Source organism: Aquarana catesbeiana, linkage group LG06 (assembly GCF_042186555.1).
Source record: "Aquarana catesbeiana isolate 2022-GZ linkage group LG06, ASM4218655v1, whole genome shotgun sequence".
Classification (NCBI taxonomy): domain Eukaryota; kingdom Metazoa; phylum Chordata; class Amphibia; order Anura; family Ranidae; genus Aquarana; species Aquarana catesbeiana.
In genome coordinates this window covers 414285299-414307304 of record NC_133329.1, presented here as the reverse complement: position 1 = coordinate 414307304, position 22006 = coordinate 414285299, and the positions used below count along the sequence as shown (strand labels likewise).

Genomic DNA, 22006 nt, shown 5'->3' with positions numbered 1-22006 from the left:
GCTATGGTCCAGGAGGGGGGGGGTGCCACTCGCTCATCCCTCCCCCCTTTCTGACCTACCAGGCTGCATGCTCAGATAATGGTGTGGTCTGGATTTTGGGGGGACGCCATTTTTTTTGGTGTGGGGCTTCCCTTTAAGATCCATACCAGACCGAAAGGCCTGGCATGGATCTGGGTGGGACCCTACACCATTAATTTTTGGTGTGGGGTTTCCCCTCAAAATCCCTACAAGACTGAAGCGTCTGGTATGGTCTTGGGGGTGAACCCCACGCCTTTTTTTTTTTGCCATGGGGTTCCCCTTTAAGATCCATACCAGACTCAAAGAGCCTGGTATGGATCGGGGGGGGGGCCCCACGCCTTTTTTTTTTTTTAATTTAGCGTGAGGTTTTCCATACCAGAAGCAAAGGAATTGTTTTGATTGGTCAAAGGACAATTCGCAATCATCTCAAAGTCAGATCCAGTTCATTGAAGTCGCAGGCCAAAGTCAGATCGGAAGTCGTGTGACTTCCATGTTGGATCAGTGTAAACATAGCCTGGATGTACAACTCTCTATTGTTTCAATTATCTACTGTGACCTATATGTTGGGATATTGGCGCAGGTATATGTGTTCTATATATGTGTGTTCTATATATGTGTGTTCTATATGTGTGTGTTCTATATGTGTGTGTTCTATATGTGTGTGTTCTACTATATGTGTGTTCTATATGTGTGTGTTCTACTATATGTGTGTTCTATATGTGTGTGTTCTACTATATGTGTGTTCTATATGTGTGTGTTCTACTATATGTGTGTTCTATATGTGTGTGTTCTACTATATGTGTGTTCTATATGTGTGTGTTCTACTATATGTGTGTTCTATATGTGTGTGTTCTACTATATGTGTGTTCTATATGTGTGTGTGTGTGTTCTATGTGTGTGTGTTCTATGTGTGTGTGTGTGTTCTATGTGTGTGTGTTCTATGTGTGTGTGTGTGTTCTATGTGTGTGTGTTCTATGTGTGTGTGTGTGTTCTATGTGTGTGTGTTCTATGTGTGTGTGTGTGTTCTATGTGTGTGTGTGGATGAATGTGTACTGGGGATTTGGCACATATATCTCTCTGGATATTGGGCTGTTTATAGCCCCTGGGAGTTGGAAATGTTATATGCCTTCCGGGTGCTTTACTTTTATCTGCTTTCAATGCAATTTCTGTCATTTTTCCTTTTTTTTCTGTTCCTTTCCATTGTTATATTTTTCTCTTTGTGTGTTTATGAAAATAAAGTCAAATAGACACCTTCCATAAAAATAAAGTAAAAACAAACGGAGGTCTGTGTGTGTTATTTGTTACATGTTTCTTATAATAGATAAATTGTTACTTTGTATCCCTCGTGAATTGTCTGCTGGTTACATAGTTGGGCTGAAAAAAGTCACAAGTCAATCTAGTTCAATCAAGAGAAAAACAAACAGAACCCCTCCCTGCATGTCCTAACCCCTCCCTGCATGTCCTAACCCCTCCCTGCATGTCCTAACCCCTCCCTGCACACAATCCTACCTACCCCCCTCTTTTTATTTTTAAAACAATCTACAGAGTCACTTGTGTACAGCGCTGAGTCAGTGTCCAGCCTGTGTGCAGTGCTGAGTATTCTATGTACAGAGCTGAGTATTCAGTGTCCAGCCTGTGTACAGAGCTGAGTATTCAGTGTACAGCCTGTGTACAGAGCTGAGTATTCTATGTACAGAGCTGAGTATTCAGTGTACAGCCTGTGTACAGAGCTGAGTATTCTATGTACAGAGCTGAGTATTCAGTGTACAGCCTGTGTACAGAGCTGAGTATTCTATGTACAGAGCTGAGTATTCAGTGTACAGCCTGTGTACAGAGCTGAGTATTCAGTGTACAGCCTGTGTACAGAGCTGAGTATTCAGTGTACAGCCTGTGTACAGAGCTGAGTATTCTATGTACAGAGCTGAGTATTCAGTGTACAGCCTGTGTACAGAGCTGAGTATTCTATGTACAGAGCTGAGTATTCAGTGTACAGCCTGTGTACAGAGCTGAGTATTCAGTGTACAGCCTGTGTACAGAGCTGAGTATTCAGTGTACAGCCTGTGTACAGAGCTGAGTATTCTATGTACAGAGCTGAGTATTCAGTGTACAGCCTGTGTACAGAGCTGAGTATTCTATGTACAGAGCTGAGTATTCAGTGTACAGCCTGTGTACAGAGCTGAGTATTGTATGTAGTGCTGAGTATTCTATGTGCAGTGCTGAGTATTGTATGTAGTGCTGAGTATTCTATGTATAGTGCTGAGTATTCAGTGTACAGCCTGTGTACAGGGCTGAGTATTCGGTGTCCAGCCTGTGTACAGAGCTGAGTATTCTATGTATAGTGCTGTGTACAGAGCTGAGTATTCAGTGTACAGAGCCGAGTATTGTATGTACAGAGCTGAGTATTGTATGTAAAGAGCCGAGTATTCAGTGTACAGAGCTGAGTATTGTATGTAGTGCTGAGTATTGTGTATATAAAGTGCTGAGTATGTGGAGGGACTTTCCCTGAATAGGAGGAGACATAGAAGTGAGAGGGAGAAATGAAACAGAAAGTAAAGAGCTCGGAGCCATTCCCTCCCCACACCCAGAGGACACAACATACGTCTCAATATATATACCTTCCCCCCGGAAGAAGGAGCTGTCACTGCCAGAGCAATGGGTGACCCCCAGTACCTGTACCCCGTCTCCCTCCAGTGGGGTGACGACCCCCAGAGGCTGAAGAAACTAAAAAATAAACTTCTGCTGTATTTCCAGAAGAGGAACGAATCTAATGGAGGAGAATGTGAGATCCGAGACACCGACTGCACCCGGGGATACATCCTCATACACTTCAAGGAGGAGGAAGGTAGGTACTGGGGAGCAATAAAAGGGTCTTGTGTGTATATATAGTATAAGTAAGAGGATTGGGAGGGATCCTCATACACGTTAAATAGGAGGAAGGTAGGTACTGGGGGTCATTATACTTTAGCAAGAGGAGGCAGATAAGTACTGAGGACTGGAGGGGATCCTCATACACTACAAGGAGGAGGGTGGTAAGTACTGAGGACTGGAGGGGATCCTCATACACTACAAGGAGGAGGGAGGTAAGTACTGAGGACTGGAGGAGATCCTCATACACTACAAGGAGGAGGGAGGTAAGTACTGAGGACTGGAGGGGATTCTCATACACTACAAGGAGGAGGGAGGTAAGTACTGAGGACTGGAGGGGATCCTCATACACTACAAGGAGGAGGGAGGTAAGTACTGAGGACTGGAGGGAGATCCTCATACACTACAAGGAGGAGGGAGGTAAGTACTGAGGACTGGAGGGAGATCCTCATACACTACAAGGAGGAGGGAGGTAAGTACTGAGGACTGGAGGAGATCCTCATACACTACAAGGAGGAGGGAGGTAAGTACTGAGGACTGGAGGAGATCCTCATACATTACAAGGAGGAGGGAGGTAAGTACTGAGGACTGGAGGGAGATCCTCATACACTACAAGGAGGAGGGAGGTAAGTACTGAGGACTGGAGGGAGATCCTCATACACTACAAGGAGGAGGGAGGTAAGTACTGAGGACTGGAGGGGATCCTCATACACTACAAGGAGGAGGGAGGTAAGTACTGAGGACTGGAGGAGATCCTCATACATTACAAGGAGGAGGGAGGTAAGTACTGAGGACTGGAGGGAGATCCTCATACACTACAAGGAGGAGGGAGGTAAGTACTGAGGACTGGAGGGAGATCCTCATACACTACAAGGAGGAGGGAGGTAAGTACTGAGGACTGGAGGGGATCCTCATACACTACAAGGAGGAGGGAGGTAAGTACTGAGGACTGGAGGGAGATCCTCATACACTACAAGGAGGAGGGAGGTAAGTACTGAGGACTGGAGGGGATCCTCATACACTACAAGGAGGAGGGAGGTAAGTACTGAGGACTGGAGGGGGATCCTCATACACTACAAGGAGGAGGGAGGTAAGTACTGAGGACTGGAGGGGGATCCTCATACACTTCAAGGAGGAGGGAGGTAAGTAGTATCTGACATTTCTGGTATGTGTGTTGCCTATCCCTGTACAGGTGACGGTGGTTGTTGTATCGGAGGTGTCAGGTGATGATGTGGGTGTCACTTGTTGTCTCCTCCGGATAGAATGGAAAGTCTTAGTTTCACCTTCTGTGACTCATACAAGATATTTGTTTCGGGAAATTCCGGGTTGATATTTAGAGGAGAGGAATGTGAAGAGTCCATTGCTGAGCTCCCTCAGGGAATTGCCTGGCAGGGATAGGGTGAACACTAAGGATGAGCTCCGGCGTGTTCGCATGCTGCACGTGCCGATCCCGCCAGGAAGTCGGCACGGCGCAGCGCTAATCACAGGCAGTGAGACATTTCCCGATGTGTGGCTGCAGAGCTCGGGAAATGTCTCACTGCCTGTGATTAGCGCTGCGCCGTGCCGACTTCCTGGCGGGATCGGCACGTGCAGCATGCGAACACGCCGGAGCTCATCCTTAGTGAACACACTTTGGTTGGATCGGTTGGATCGGTTGGATTGGATTGGGTTGGGTTGGGTTGGTTCGGTTGGGTCGGGTTCACAGAACACAACTAAAGTTCAGGTGCCAAATCCAAAATCATTAAAGTCAATGGGAGCCAATAAATCAGTTCTGCCATTTTCTAGATAAATAGAGATTGTCAAACAAATGGCATGGGGGGCTGGGCACTGCCCTGGGGGACATTTCTAAATAACTCCTTTGGTGTTGAGCAGAGATTTTAGTATTTCTTATAGTGAAACGTTAAAAATGCAAAACTCCAATCAATAACAAGTCTGGGGGAGGGGGTGACTCGGCCTCTGAAGGGGCTCCTCTGATGTACACAACCTCCTCCTCCAACAACACTGACATTGGAAGGTGTATACATGGCTGGTGAAGGACACTTCCCCGCCGCTTCATTCTGTTTCTACACCAAGTGGCTGGAGATCCCAGATGAGGGGCTGATATCCACTCACCGGACACTTTATTAGGTACACCTGTTCAGTTGCTCGGTAACACAAATTGCTAATCAGCCAATCACATGGTAGCAACTCAATGCATTTAGGCATCTAGGTGTGGTGAAGATGATTTGCTGAAGTTCAAACCGAGCATCAGAATGGGAAAGAAAGGGGATGTCGGTGACTTTGAACGTGGCATGGTTGTTGGTGGCAGACGGGCTGCTCTGAGTATTTCTGGGATTTTCACACACATCCATCTCTTGGGCTTACAGAGAATGGTGGGAAAAAGAGAAAATATCCAGTGAGCGGCAGTTGTGTGGAGGAAAATGCCTTGGTGGGGTCAGAATTTGGCGCATGCATCCATCCTGCCTTTTATCACCGGTTCAGGCTGGTGGTGGGGGTGTAATGGTGTGGGGGATGGGATATCACCGGTTCAGGCTGGTGGTGGGGGTGTAATGGTGTGGGGGATGGGATATCACCGGTTCAGGCTGGTGGTGGGAAGTAATGGTGTGGGGGTTGGGATATCACCAGTTCAGGCTGGTGGTGGGAGTGTAATGGTGTGGGGGATGGGGTATCACCGGTTCAGGCTGGTGGTGGGGGTGTAATGGTGTGGGGGATGGGAGATCACTGGTTCAGGATGGTGGTGGGGGTGTAATGGTGTGGGGGATGGGATATCACCGGTTCAGGCTGGTGGTGGGGGTGTAATGGTGTGGGGGATGGGATATCACCGGTTCAGGCTGGTGGTGGGGGTGTAATGGTGTGGGGGATGGGAGATCACTGGTTCAGGATGGTGGTGGGGGTGTAATGGTGTGGGGGATGGGATATCACCAGTTCAGGTTGGTGGTGGGGGTGTAATGGTGTGGGGGATGGGATATCACCGGTTCAGGCTGGTGGTGGGGGTGTAATGGTGTGGGGGATGGGATATCACCGGTTCAGGCTGGTGGTGGGGGTGTAATGGTGTGGGGGATGGGGTATCACCGGTTCAGGCTGGTGGTGGGGGTGTAATGGTGTGGGGGATGAGGTACCTGAGTATTGTTGCTGACCATGTCCATCCCTTTATGACTACAGTGTCCCCATCTTCTGATGGCTACTTCCAGCAGGATAATGCACCATGTCACAAAGCTCCGATCATCTCACCACTGGACAATGAGGTCATTGTACTCCAATGGCCTCCACACTCACCACACCTCATACAATAGAGCACCTTTGGGATGTGGTGGAATGGGAGATTGGTATCTTGGATGTGCAGCCGACAAATCTGCAGCAACTGTGTGATGTTATCCGGTCACTATGGAGGAAAATCTCTGAGGAAGGTTTTCAACACCTTGTTGTATCTATGCCACCAAGAATGAAGGCCAAAGGGGGTCCAACCCGCTACTAGCAGGGGGGGCATAATAAAGTGGTTGGTGGGTGTAGATGCTAATAAGGGAACCCCACACAAAAAAACAAAATGGTGTGGGTTTCCCCCTAAACAATACATACCAGACCCTTATCCTTGATGAGGGTCTAGCATGGATGTCAAGAAGGACTTCATGCAAAAGAAAATGGCATGGAGTCGCCCCCAAATTCCATGCCTAACCCTTGGGGGTCTGGTATAAATCTGAAGGGGGAACCACAAGCAATAACACAAGAATAAAAAGAATGGGGTCCCCCCAAAAAATCCATACCAGACCCTTAATAAAAGCAACCTTGCAGGCCATGAAAGAGAAGGGGTATGCATGTTGCGCCCCTTTCCCCCCTGAACCATACCAGGCCACATGCCCTAAGGATGGGGGGGGTCTCGCAAAGCAGTCTGCCCACATATTGATGAGGACAAGGGCCTCTTTCCCAGAACCCTGGTCTTCTGGTTGTGGGGATCTTATTGGAATCTGGAAGCCAACTTTTAATAGTAAGAGGGTCCTCAGATACCAGCTACCCCCCCCCCCCCCTCAAAGTGCCCCTAATCATTCCCAATTAAAATGTAAACATTAAATTAACAGACACAAAGTCCTTCAATAAAAAGACCCACAAAAAAAAAATCCCGCGATGTATTTCCAATGACAATCCAGTGATGTAGATCCACGTCATGATGACTGATAACCCACCAAAAGAAAAAACCCTCCAACCACCGAAACGTCTGATCCCACCACTTCAGCTCTATTCCCCACCACCAAATATGTAGCACAGGGGGCGGGTCTTCCAGGTGACATCACTGACTAAATATATCCATATTCTGGTCATTGACTTCACTCGGGGGAACCCCGTTTCTTTACATTTTAATGGCAGGGACCCCCACAACCCCATCAGGCAAGGGTTATGGGGATAAGGCCCTTGTCCTCATCAACGTGGGAATTTGCAGGTGAAGCAACGCCCTTTTTTTTTTTTTTGCCTTGGGTCCCCCTTGACATGCATGCCAGATTCCTGTGTTATTGCTTAAAAGTCATACTTAACCCCAAGGGTCTGTTATAGAATTTTAGGGGGTCATGCCATTTTTTTTTTTCACGGGGTCCACTTTGACATGCATGCTGGGCCCTCATCAAAGGTAAAGGTCTGGTATTTAATGATGTGGGTGGAGCTGTGACACCATGAGGAGGTGTGTGGTCCTATGGGGTGGCACGGTTATCCTAATTTGGGGGCGGCCCACCTGACGCACAGCCCTTCGGACATATTTGGTCATGTGACTGGTGACATTCCTGTAGAAAATCCTCATCATGGTTCTCCTTGTCTTCCAGCCCGGGATCGAGTCCTCCAGAAAGGGAGCCATCTGCTGAAACTGCCCAATGGGGAAGAAATACCTCTGAATGTCTCACTGCCGAATACTGAGAGTCCGAACACTCCGGAGAATATACCGGAATTAGCCACTGTAAGTAAATTAGCTGGAGACCAGCTCCATATTGGGGATTCAGAATTGTGTATCCATCGAGATCAACGGCACAACCATTGGTCTCTCCAATCATGCCAGGGTGCTGGGTGTAATCCTAGATTCTGACCTCTCCTTTGGGCCAATCACTGGCTAAATTCACCCCTTCCTGACTAACAACACCACAAAATAACTTATCCACTGCTTGGTTATCTCTCATCTTGACTACTGCAACTCCCTCCTCATTGGCCGACTTTTACACAGGCTATTCCCCCTTTAGTCTATTATGAATGCTGCTGCCAGGCTTATACACCTTACTAACCAATATGTGACTCTCTGCCAATCCCTCAACTCCATTTAGTGTCCTTCACCCCTCTCTGCCAATCCCTCCACTGACCTCCATTCAGTGTCCTCCACCCCTCCCTGTCAATCCCTCCACTGACCTCCATTCAGTGTCCCCCACCCTTCTCTGCCAATCCCTCCACTGACCTCCATTCAGTGTCCCCCACCCCTCTCTGCCAATCTCTCCACTGACCTCCATTCAGTGTCCCCCACCCCTCCCTGCCAATCCCTCCACTGACCTCCATTCAGTGTCCCCCACCCCTCTCTGCCAATCCCTCCACTGACCTCCATTCAGTGTCCCCCACCCCTCCCTGCCAATCCTTCCACTGGCCTACATTCAGTGTCCCCCACCCCTCTCTGCCAATCCCTCCACTGACCTCCATTCAGTGTCCCCCACCCCTCTCTGCCAATCCCTCCACTGACCTCCATTCAGTGTCCTCCACCCCTCACTGCCAATCCCTCCACTGGCCTCCATTCAGTGTCCTCCACCCCTCTCTGCCAATCCCTCCACTGGCCTCCATTCAGTGTCCTCCACCCCTCACTGCCAATCCCTCCACTGGCCTCCATTCAGTGTCCTCCACCCATCTCTGCTAATCCCTCCCCTGGACTCCATCCAGTGTCCTCCACCCCTCTCTGCTAATCCCTCCCCTGGACTCCATTCAGTGTTTTCCACCCCTCTCTGCCAATCTCTTCACTGGCCTCCATTTAGTATCCTCCACCCCTCTCTGCCAATCCTTCCACTGGCCTCCATTCAGTGTTCTCCACCCCTCTCTGCTAATCCCTCCACTGGCCTCCATTTAGTATCCTCCACCCCTCTCTGCCAATTCCTCAACTTGCCTCCATTTAGTATCCTTCACCCCTCTCTGCCAATCCTTCCACTGGTCTCCATTCAGTGTTCTCCACCTCTCTCTGCCAATCTCTTCACTGGCCTCCACTAGCCCAACGCATTCAATTTAAAATACTAACCACAACATACAAAGCCATCGCCGCCAGCTAAAACACTGACCTACAGATATCGCCAAAATTGTCCTCTTCGTTCCTCCCAGGACCTCCTGCTCTAGCCCCCTTGTTACCTCCCACGCTCGCCTCCAGCACTTCTCCAGAGCCTCTTCCATCCTCTGGAACTCCCTCTGGAATGTCTGGTCAGCTCCTGCCCTGTTTGGTTTTAGGCAATCCTTGAAAACTAATTTATTCATGGAACAACAAAGCCTGGGGAATGCCCAGGAAAAAAACCCAAGCCTACTTACCAACCAGCTCGCAGACAACCGAATATACCTGTCTAACAGTCTGCGTTAAAAACAGGGGTTTAGTCCACACGCATTTGCAAACGCATGCGTAAGCCACAGAGCCACGTCACGTCACCCTGATATCTGAGGTCCTAACACTAAAGTATAAGTGTCCCCACAGCGGAGGCACATGCATTCTGATGGATAAATAAGGACAGGTGGACTGAGGGAGAGCCAACCCCACCCCCACCTAAAAATTGTACTTCAGCCACCTCCATCCTATCACACCTCCCCCTTCCTTTAGATCAGTGGTTCTCAACCCCCGTCCTCAACTACCCCCAACAGGCCATGTTTTTGGAATTTCTCTTATATAAAATAGTTGTCCAAAATACCAAGCCATTGACTCTGATTTAAAGCACCTGTGCAAGATCAAGGAAAACCTGCAAACATGGAGGTCAGTGGAGGGATTGGCAGAGAGGGGTGGAGGGTACGTGAGGACAGGGTTGAGAACCACTGCTTTAGATTGTAAGCTCCATGAGCAGGGCCCTCTTATTCCTTCTGTATTTAACTGTATTACATAGTTAGGTTGAATAAAAGACACAAGTCCATCTAGTTCAACCAAAAAAAAAATACAATCCCATATACACAATCCTTCACCCACAGTTGATCCAGAGGAAGGTGAAAAACCCCAGCAGAGCAAATTCCAATTTGCTCCAGCAGGGGAAAAAAATTCCTTCCTGATCCCCCCCGAGAGGAAATCGGATTTTCCCTGGATCACCTTTACCTATAAATGTCAGTACCCAGTTATATTATGTGCACTTAGGAAAGAATCCAGACCTTTCTTATAGCAATCTACTGAGCCAGCCAGAACCACCTCTGGAGGGAGTCTATTCCACATTTTCACAGATCTTATGCCGCGCACACACAACCAGACTTTCCGGCAGAAAAGGTCAGACGGAACGAATCCGTCAGACATTCCGATCGTGTGTGGGCTTCATCGGACCTTTTCTGTCTCAAAATCTGACGGACCTTAGAAATAGAACATGTTTCAAATCTTTCCGACGGACTCGACTCCTATCGAAAAAAACGTTCGTCTGTATGCTAGTCCGACGGACCGAAAACGACGCAAGGGCAGCTATTGGCTACTGGCTATTGAACTTCCTTTTCTGGTCATATGTCATCACGTTCGAAACGATCGGACTTTGGTGGGATCGTGTGTAGGCAAGTCCGTTTCGGGGGAACTCCGTCAAAGTCCTTGAGTTCAGTCCGGCGAGAAGTCGGCTCGTGTGTACACGGCATTACTGTAAAGAAACCTTTCCGTATTTGGAGATGACATCTCTTTTCCTCTCGATGTAGAGAGTGTTGTAATTTTATTGTCCCCCTTTATATTGTAAAGCGCTGCGCAAACTGTCGGCGCTATAAAAATCCTGTATAATAATCGTTATAATAATTGGGTGCCGGAGTATCACTAAAAACACATTTTTTCCATGAAATCTCTGCAATTATCTGAAGGGGCCCCTAGACACGGGGCCACAGTCTCCCGATTCCAACGTCTTCTACCTATATTCTCATGTGTGTCTGCAGATACTGTCTCTGCCCGCTCTTTGGGGGGGGGGGGGGGGGGGGCGATTGATCAGATAGATAAATAGATAAACATGTTGAATCAGTATTGATCCCCAGTGATCAGAGGCAATTGAAGCCTCCTCCCCCTCTACATTAAAGAGGAAGGCCGAGAAAACTAAACTCTGAACATTAGTCAGTTGTAATGCAATGTATATTTCACACTTCTGCTGCTTAATTTGGGGGGGAAAGAAGGCAGATCCTCAAAATATCTGATTCTGGCTCACAGGATTTCTGGCAGGATCAACAGGGATTTTTTGTACTTATTGAACAGATATAACAAAATGCTTCCAATGGGAAATTTAACAGACCAGAAGGGAGGAAATCAGAGAAGATCATTGTTGGGTTTGCACAGTGGTGGTCAACTAATGAGGAATAGGGGGCTTTATCTGTGACCTCTGACATCTTCAAGGGGCCACCAAACATATTAATATTACAGAGGACTACAGGATAAGGTCAGGCACAGGGGCGGACTGACCATTCGGGGACTGGGGCACTGCCCGTGGGCCCCATGCCACTAAGGGGCCCCATCAGGGTTGCCAGCCTCAATAAAACCAGGGACAGTATGTAAATATCTGTGTTTTTTTAAAAATCCCAAGATTGTAGCTGCCCCGCCTCTCCAGTACCTTTTCAGTGTGTGTATGTGTATTCTGTGTGTGTATACTGTGTGTCTGTGTGGTCCCATAATCTATTGCCTGGGGGCCCCATAATCTCCTATTGCCCGGGGGGCCCATGAGTTGTCAGTCCGCCCCTGGTCAGACCCTGTGGACATGCTACAGGGGAGGTTGGAGTATGGAGACCTGCTGTAGGACACTATGGGGGCACATAATGGACCACTAGAGATCAATGAGATTACAGTCCACTAACAGATTAATGCTCCCACTACAGACTGCCAAGGGCCACACAACAAGTAGGGCACCAGGGTTGTAAAGTGGACCATCCATAGTAAATGAAGAGTTTCTTTTTTTCCAGCCCACCAACTCCAAAAATATTTGAAAAACCTTTTTGTAAACTTTTTTTCCACCAAAAAACTGCTCATCTTGGTCCCATTCTCTGATATATACTGGTGGTGTCTCTATGCCAGAGGTAGGCAACCTTAAAGAGGTGGAGATCTACCTGAACAACATGGGGAGAAGTCAAAGATCACCGAGTGCACCATCGCCTCCTCACACCAGTTTTAAATCTGTAATTGCCGTACTACCGTGTCGCAATGGCGTGCATTGCATGGCAATCGTGGGTTTAAATCAAGTGGTGAGGAGGCAACATATCACCTCCTCGCCACCTGTCAAACACACACTCAGATCGCTTTTTAGAGGAGCAGAAGCACTCGTTTGCGAATGAGCGCTTAGCTGCATTTGACAGCCGCACTCTTATGCCGCGTACACACGGTCAGAATTTCCGCCAACAAAACCGTGGATTTTTGTTGGAAGGATGTTGGCTCAAACTTGTCTTGCATACACATGGTCACACAAATGTTGGCCAACAATGACGAACATGGGAACGCGGTGATGTACAAAACGTAGGACGAGCCGAGAAAAAGGAAGTTCAATAGCCAGCAATCTTCTTGATTCCGAGCATGCGTGAACTTTTGTGCGATGGACTTCTTAGTGAAAAGCAGCACGCTGTACGCACTTGTTAGGCACACATTTATACCTTTTGATCGCCCCTAGATTTTAACCTCTTCCCAGCCAGTGTCATTAGTACAGTGACAGTGTATAGTATTATCACTGATCATTGTATCAATGTTTGTGGCAGTTAGTCAGTTCCCCCCCAGCATCAGTTAGTGTCAGATTATCCACCGCACTTGCAAAGCTTTCCCCGACTTGCTGATACCCCAACTTGCTGATGCCCCGACTTAGTTGGGGTAGGCGTAACACTTTGGTGGGGGTGGGTCAGCCACACCTCTTGACCTTTGACCTCTGGTGGACACGCCTGCTGACCTTTGACCTTTGGGGGTGGTCCCTATTCCAATCCCTGAGTCCTAACCTTGTTCTTCCAGGGGAAACCCTAATCCTAACTCTAACCCACTGCAGTCCCAATATAAGTGACTGATCACAACTATTACTAGTAATAAAATAAATACATAAAATCCCAGTATAAAATCTCATAGTCTGTAAACACTATAACTTTCACACAAACCAATCAATATATCCTTATTGAGATTTTTTTTTTTTTTTTTTTTTTTTTTGCAGCAGAAGACATTTTTGGCATAAAACATTATGAAAAAAAGAAATTTTTTTTTTTTTATCTCAAAAAATAAAAAACACAGTGGTGATCAAATACCACCAAAATAAATCTGTTTGTGTGAAAGAAAAGATATAAATGTCATTTGGGTACCATGCTGCATGACCGCGCAATTGGCAGTTAAAGTAGCGCAGTGCTGAACAGCAAAAAATGACCTGGTTGTGAAGGGGGGAAAACCTTCCGTTAAAGGTATTTGTGTTGTGGAGCAGGGGGCTGGCAAAAACCTTCCATTTTTTTTTTTTTTTCCATGGGAGGTCCTCTTACATAACAGACTCAATTCACTAACCTATAACGGGTGTTATGAATAAGCACTAATGTTAGTGCGAAACGTCAGCTCTTGTCTGCTGTGATTTTCATCTTTGATTTTGATGTGAATTTTCCCAATAAATAAGGCTATTTTTCAAGAGTGCGGCTGTCCAGCATCAGTTCCTGTTTAATGGGTGTTATTTGCAGTAATCATTTTCTATTCTCAGCTCTCATTGGTTGTCTCTGCTGGAAATATCGGTTGTTGTGGAAATAAGAATTGTTATAATGAACAGAATCTCCAGAAATGACATAGCGGTTTATCTTCTATTTTCAGGGCTCACAGTCCGGCCGTGCCGAGGAGAAAGGTAAGAAATCATTCATTGCACGTTCAGAGTCATATTTGTCCCATAGATCACAATGGTGGGAGCGGGGGAAGGGAGAGAGCATAAGGTATTTGAGATTGGTCTGCCATTGACTGCCAAGGCGCCTCCATTGGGGGGCGCACAGTTATAGAGTTATAGAGAGAACCTGCGAGGCAAAATTGCTGAAAATGTCAAGCCAGAAACTTGTTTTCTAATTTTAATTGAAGTGGGGAAGGATTAGAACTGATCTAAACTGCCATTTGGGGCTCCATTAGAGAGACTTCCCCTCTTTCCACCTGTCTGTCATTTCTGGTCCTCGTCTGTTCCAATTTAGTCCCAGGATGGAGATAATTTCCATCCACTGAGTTCTACTTCTATCTCAGCTTGTCCCAACAATTGGATGTAATTGAGCAGCTCCAGCTGGATCCTCCCAGAAGACCTCTATGTCTATATATCCCATGTAGCGCTACCCCTGTACGAGCCGCTTAAGTTTTACCCAGATAGTCCTAGCTTCTGCACTGGCAGCCAGGCACAAGGTATATTTGGCAGCCAGGTGCACACACTTTTAGCTCGATGGCGTCAAAGACCAGTCTACTCCAGAACAAAACTATGAACAACTTGAGGACTCTAGCTGATCTAGAATTGAGCAGTAGGTGAAGTCCCTTTGCTGGGAGCCGATGGCAGACTTCTCCTGTATAGCAGTGTAGGAATAAAGAGTACGGGCAAAGTAGTAGTGAAGGACAGGTAGACAAAGCTCTTCTGATCACTAGCCAGTTGGACCCTTGGCTGAATGTACTAGCACAAAGGGATAGCCAAAAAAAAACCAGGACCCTAAATCTTTGGTCGCAATCCGATCCTCTCAGGCATGGCTCCCCTTCAGTCAGCTCTTTAGAAGTACTACGGCCACTACTCCACTTTAGCTTCTGGCCTTCAGGTTGCCCACCTGAGGCCGCATGGCAGCAGGTGCCAGGGGAGGCAAGCCTGCCTCACTACTGGCTGGTGCACTCCATCATCTAGGAAGGACCCAGAGTTCACATGTTCCCTGAATATATAGGCCAATCCCGGCGTGCTCAGGGGCTCCTCCCCTGTAATTTGCCGAGACTGCATATACTGTACATTCATGATGCCTATTTGCCTAGCTCCCACCCGTGTTCCAGAAAACTCTATTAGTTTCTAGAGGGTGGGAGGAGCAAAGGGAAACTCAACAGAACACAGGAGAAGTCCTAACTAATGAATTGCAGCATTCTGTTAAGCCGACCTGCTGAAAGTAGATTTCCCTCCACCCCCACCGGGTTAGACAGAGGGGCAAACTACACTAATCTAACTATTTACACCTAGCACATATACTAGGAGGGTGCTACACCCGCTTTTCTTTTCAGCTGGTCCTCCACAATTAGAAGGAACATTGGCTCTACTTTGAGGTCACCAACTCTCATCCTGTCCTGGTGAATTGTCTCAGAAACTCAATAAAGAAACAATCTCTGTCGATAGCTCTCAGAATGTTCTTTATGTCATAATGTTTAAAAAAACTTTCACTGAGAATATATTTTGCTGTGTTACAGCCACACCAGACGATGAGGTGACTCTGGACCCCCCGTTCTCTCTGGTTCTGATTGAGAAAGTCCAGGACAGCCACACTCCTGAGATGTTAAACCTCCTGGTGGAGAATACCAGTGAGAAGGTTGAGGACACGGACTTCTATGTGGAGATAATTCCGGAGATCCAGTCTGCTGTTGTCACCTTCACATGTGATATTGGTGAGTCCAATCTTTTTGTTATTTTTTTTTTTTCCCTTGATTTAGATACAAAGCCTGGAATGAGTCTCACAGCTTCTAGTATGGGCCCACAAGCTCCATCATCTACTATCATCCAATGGCTCTTGTAAGAGAATGTTGTTTGCCATATGCCCCAAAAACATGGAACTACGATAAGGGCCGCACTCTACAGAATCACTGACATAATTTATTTACTAAGGGCTGGAGAGAAATGGAGGTAAAAGCTTCAATGTATAGATTCACATGCCAAAGATGTGCTCACTGTACAATAAAGTCACTTCAAGAAAAATGTAACTGTATTGGGGCTCATTTACATTTGCTTCGACTTCAACACAATAAAGCACCTTCCACTTCAACATGCTTTTTTGAAGTTTAGCAAATTCCCTGTGTGTGTGTGTTGATTTTAGGGGTGTACCTCAGATTCCCAGCTCATCAGTACCCCTGTTCAGCATTTGTACCCTCGTGCAGCAGATCCCCAGCTTATTAGTACCCTTGTTCAGAAGATCCTTCTCAGTAATACCTTCAGCTTTGCTGATTCCCCACTTGGTAGTAATCCCCCAGCTCTGCTGATCCCCCCACTCAGTAGTAACCCAAGCTCTGCTGATCCTCCTCTCCTCTGGTTCCCGCTCCCCTCCCGCTATATTTCTTCCACACTGAGCACCACATGTGACATTGCTCATTTCTACTGCTTCGGTCTACCAGGTCTGCTGATCCTCCACCTTCCGCTATAGCGTTCCCATATTTCACACCACGTGTGCCGTCTGCTAGTTGTTCCACTCCAATCCAGACCCATTCTACCTTCCTGCTGCTCCATGCTGCACACCAGATGTGATGTCTTCACCAGACACTTCTAGAATATATACGCATGAGCCAGAAGTGACTGCTGATAGTGTCTTTTCGGGTTCGCTTGTTTCCCAGTGCATCCTGGGATATCTCATACCTGCATTACCTCCAAAACATAGTGAATATAAAGCCTCTCAAAAGCTGCAGGTGCTGCTTGCATCCGTTTTCATAGACTTCTATGGAGGCTTTGGAGGGGCTTTGAAGCACCAAGAAAGCGACATGGGGGATCATTTTTGAAGCAAAGCGGATGCAATGTGTGAACAGGACTGTAAGGTAACCATATTATTTGGTGACAGAAGCTTTGATTGGCATTACAGAGTGCTTTAAAAAAACGTGTCCAATGCCACATTTTGAAGCAAGTGCAAACAAGGCCTTAAAGTGCAAAAATCTACCAAATATATATCAATATGAGTTTTATAAAATGTGAAAACTGTGAGGGTCCATCATTCTCTTCCCAACTTCTTGCCCCAAGACCATTTGCTGTACAACCTTCCTTTAATGCTCCAGTGTTTGCAGAGGGGCCTCAACAGCGAGAGCTGGAATTGGGGAACACACTGAGCCCACTGATCAGACACAGATCTCAGCAACCACAGGTGTTTATCTAGTGGGGCAGCCAGCTGTACAGGGTAAATGCTAGGATGAAAACGTAAGCCCCGCAGCAGGTAGGCTTCATGTTCCTTAACAGGTTTTGCACAGTTGTACTTATGCCATATATATTAGAAAAAAAATTCTTGTTGTGTTTTTTCTCCAGATATTCTAAGATTCATCAGAACGTTCTCCAGTAGCCTCAGAGCGATTCACCAAAAGCTAACAGCGAGGCCTCTGGAAGAATTCCAAAGTGTCAGGGTGGAGAATATACCGGAGAACACATCTGACATGCATTTGGCAGCTTTCTTTGAGAACCCAAAACAGGGAGGAGGAAGAGTAGAAGAGGTTGTGATGTTACCTGAGGAAAGAGCCGCACTGATCACGTTTCATGACACAGCAGGTGAGAACAAAGCAGACTGAACCTTCACACCTTAGTTGGGGACCCCTCTAAATTGTATGTGTAGTGCCCTGGGGTTTGGTCAGGGAGCTCCTCACCAAATTCCTTGTCAAGAGTAGCTACTATAGATGTTAGAGATCCATTGATTTCTCCCTAAGTTTGGCCTTGTTTAACTTTTCTCTTCTGCCACTAGGTGGCACTCAGTGGCATTAGCTGTGAGAAGGACATTTCAAGGTCAAGTTATGGGGATATGGGAACTGTTAAATACTGCTGCCATAGGAGACAGCAAACCTGCATGTGCAGAAGTGGCACCTTGCTGGGGCCTTTCCCGGAGTCTGCCTATTGAAATTGCAACCACTTAAAGTGGTTGTACACCCTAATTTGCCATTTTTACCTACAGGTAAGCCTATAATAAAGCCTATAATAAGGCTTACCTGTAGGCAAAATTATTATCTCCTAAACCTGCACGGTTTAGGAGATATTTCCTTTTGCATGCAGCTGCTGCTATCAGCGTCGCATACAATCTGAATGCCCGGCTGAAGGTCCGGCAGGCGCTGCCGGACCTTGCGGGGAAGAAGCCTCCCACGTGCATGCGCGGGAGTGACACCATCGCGACTCCGGCCACTCACAGTGCCAGAGACGCCGAGGGCAAGATGTCAGCTCACTCGGCATGGACCGGGCTGCAATACGGTGGCTTCGATCTAAGCTAAGTATTTCATAATGAGCTAGTATGCGGTGCATACTAGCTCATTATGCCTTTTGCCTTGCAGGGGTTTTTTGGGGGGGTTTTTTTTTTAGATGTGCGGGTATACAACCGCTTTAAGGGTGTCTTGGCCCTAACCCTCTTGCCCTTGCAAAATATAAAAAGGACTGTTGAAATAAAACCTCTTTTGCATCTGAGAAGTGTCTGGCGCCCAATGACTTTCACCATCTTTGCACCCACTATGCCTCACAACCCACCACATATTGAAGGATATCAGCGGTCTGTGGCCTCAAAGGTTCTCAGTAGACTGGAAGAGGTTAGAGATTCTGCTACATATGATATGGTAAGTGGCACATTGAGGGGGGATAGAACTGTTTGTGGCCAACATCAGAGTCTTCATACTGAGCCTAATCCATGCAAACAGTTCTCCAGTTTGAGCATGAGCAGATCGGGCCATGGAATGGGTTATGAGCAGCATTCATTTGATGGCAATACCTACTTTGTATCAGTGACATTATCTACCATACAATATATTTATTGTTGGCCAACATATTACAAAACATTTCTGTTTTGTTCACTTCAGAAACTCACTACTGCTGAAATGTCTTCATTGCTGAATATATTCAACACGGAGTACATAGGTCAGTTAGTAACTTGAACTAAAATGTTTTTGAATTGGGTTATGAAATCCAAGTCCAAGCTCAGGGGACAATGACCCCCTCACCTTACCACTCCAAAGCCTTTATTGTAGTCTTTAAGCCATCAAATTGTCCTGTTGTGTCACCAGTTGTTCTAAATCCTAAAAACCATTTTGGTGAACCACTTTGAAAGAACTTAATGTTTTAAGTGAATCATCACTGTCAACCTTCTGTTTTGTTTCCTTCTCTTCCAGATGTCAAACGAGTTTTGAAGAAGGATCATGTGTTTTCCAAGAAAAAGATATCCGTATACCCTTACTACCCATTGTTGGGTATAGCACTGTTTGGGAAGGACGGACCTTGTATAGAAATACCAAAGCCTATAGAGTTTAATATCAGTCCATACATATTGCAACATATCTATAATAATGAAGGACTAAAGAACAACATAGATGTGAAGATGAAGAATAAACACTGTGAGATCAAATGGCCAGATCAAGACTGCCAGGATCCTGTCCTTCAACTCATCTTCCCTCCCACATTGTCCACCAATCTCAGGTCTGTGACAAAGATTGTACCGAGATGGAAGGAAGAGGTTTATAATGAATTCTCACTTCTCATATCAAAGTTCAGAGTAATAGAGTATAAAATGGATGAGTCGGTCTGGGAAGCTATTAGAGAACATGTCAGCAGCTCCACCTATGATGGAGTACTCATCAAACCTGAATTTGGTTTAGAGAAACTTTTCTTGGCTGGATTGTCCAAGGATGTTACAAAGATTGACCCGACATTCAGACAACTGGTAGAGGAAACCACCAAACAGGTGGAAAGAAAGAAACAAACCAAGACTGAGACCTTACCCATGTCTCCAGCTCTCTATCAGATTATGTGTAACAGCGGCCTGAAGAAGAAGATCCTAGACCAAGTTCCAGAACTGAGGTTTGACTATGATGTGCCAACAAAGGAAGCCCGTCTATCAGGACTGAAAGAAGAAGTGCTCACCGCCAAATGTGAGATACTCAACATCACACAACAAATGAAAAGCAAACACGTCCAGATGAATCCACACCTCATCAAGTTCCTGATATCCACTGATAATGAGGAGATGTCCTCTCAGCTCTTTGTACGTCACAACATTAACGCAATGCTGGAAATTGATGACGGCGTTGTTAAACTGATGGCTCATCCAATGGAAGACTTGATAGAAGCAGAAAAGAAAATTAAGGAAAAACTGCTCCACAGACAACTTTTAGTTGAAGACAAAAGTCTTCTGAAATCTCCTGAGTGGAAAAGTCTCCAGTCAAATCTACTTCAGTTATTTAATGCAGAGAAAATCACAGTCCTGTTAGAGGAATCTTCTTCAGGGACAAAGGACAGCGTGGTCATTGCGGGCCTGACTTCAAATGTTATAACGTGTTATGAACAAGTCAGCGACTTTCTGGAGAAAAACACTACTATAGAGACCGAAATTCCAGTTCAACCTTCAGCAAAGATGACGTTCATCTGGGAGGAAAGGAAGGAAACTTTGAAGGAGATAAAGAAAAATGTAAATGTAACAAAGAATCAGAAAAGCATCTGCCTGTCAGGACCCCGGGTGAAGGTTCAAGAGGCAGCAAATGTCATTAGAGACATTCTGCACTCACTTCACAGTGATACTCTGCGTATTGAGAAACCGGGAGCCAAAAAGTTTTGTAAGAACAATGAAGAAGTTCATGCTACAACCGCAAGGACAAATTACCATTGTGTGATACGCTTAGAGGAGGCTGGTGTAGAAGACGATCTATTTAAAAAATCCCAATTCCAGATAACTCTTCCAAATGGAATGACCCTCTCTGTATATAAAGATGACCTGTGCCGTCACAATGTAGATGTCATTGTTAATGCAGCCAATGAAGATCTGAAACATATTGGGGGTTTGGCAAAAGCTATTCTGGATGCAGCAGGACATGAAGTCCAGGATGACTCCGATCAGATTATCAGGAAAGATGGTAAATTGTCCACTGGAGATTCAGTCATTACTGATGCAGGGAAATTGCCATGCAAACAAATCATACATACAGTGGGTCCCCGATGGGACTCAAATTCACGCTCTAGATGTGAACGGCTTCTACGGAAAGCGATTACCACCAGTTTACAGCTGGCCTCTGAGAAGAGTCACAGTTCAATAGCAATACCAGCTGTCAGTTCTGGAGTTTTTGGTTTTCCCATAAAATTATGTGTTGAAAACATAGTAGAAGCCATACGAGACTATGTAGAGACGCCGGGACAACAGAGCACTTTACAGAGAATCCATCTCGTAGACACAAAGGATGAAACTGTTAAACTTTTCTCAGAGCTTACAAAGGCCAAATTTGGTAACAAAACGAGTGCTGTGCCATCTACAACAAGGGCACCCCAGCCAGTCACAAAAGCTGCACAGAACCCACCAGCACCAACACCAGTGAATAGAGGTAATGACAACACCGTGATGACCAAGGAAGGACTGAAGATCAAGCTGCTTCAGAAGAACATTGAGGACTGTTCGGTATGTATATTCTCCAGCATTTTCCTGCTAAAGTGGGACTTTACCAAAGACTTTTATGATTCGAATAGAGATAGGAAGGGTTAGAACCGCTGAGTGTTTTTTTTGTTGTGCGCATCCCTGTTTGGAAATTTTGCCTTTCTTCCTGTCCAAGTTTGATGGGACACAGAAAGCAATAAAACATGAGGGGTTCTAACACTTTCCAAATCTGTTTTGCATGCTGTTGCTGTATTTGTCTTCTTTTGGAGATTCTTTCTGATTATGAGAAAAGGGGGAGGGTGGGGAAGTTGGGCAGTTGCTGAGCCTGACCATACAATTATTCCCACCCCATTCTGATTATGGTGACCATCATGGATGTCAAGGGGATTTCCATAGCTGGACCCAGACAGCAAAGGAAACCTAGTTACATAGTTACATAGTAGGTGAGGTTGAAAAAAGACACAAGTCCATCAAGTCCAACCTATGTGTGTGATTATGTGTCAGTATTACATTACATATCCCTGTATGTTGCGGTCATTCAGGTGATTATCTAATAGTTTCTTGAAGCTATCAATGCTCCCCGCTGAGACCACCGCCTGTGGAAGGGAATTCCACATCCTTACCGCTCTTACAGTAAAGAACCCTCTACGTAGTTTAAGGTTAAACCTCTTTTCTTCTAATTGTATTGAGTGGCCACGAGTCTTAT

General features: G+C 46.2%; 1 protein-coding gene across 1 annotated transcript in view; it reads left to right on the top strand.

Moving 5' to 3' along the window:
- Positions 1-2555: 2555 nt before the first annotated feature.
- LOC141147314 (protein mono-ADP-ribosyltransferase PARP14-like) overlaps positions 2556-22006 on the top strand; it is a 54200-nt gene continuing 34749 nt past the window's right edge. The window contains exons 1-6 of the mRNA XM_073634530.1: positions 2556-2860; positions 7689-7819; positions 13829-13859; positions 15419-15613; positions 17226-17462; positions 19055-21324. Coding sequence (XP_073490631.1) covers positions 2671-2860; positions 7689-7819; positions 13829-13859; positions 15419-15613; positions 17226-17462; positions 19055-21324 — 3054 coding nt within the window. The 5' untranslated portion in view covers positions 2556-2670. The remainder of the gene's footprint in view (positions 2861-7688; positions 7820-13828; positions 13860-15418; positions 15614-17225; positions 17463-19054; positions 21325-22006) is intronic.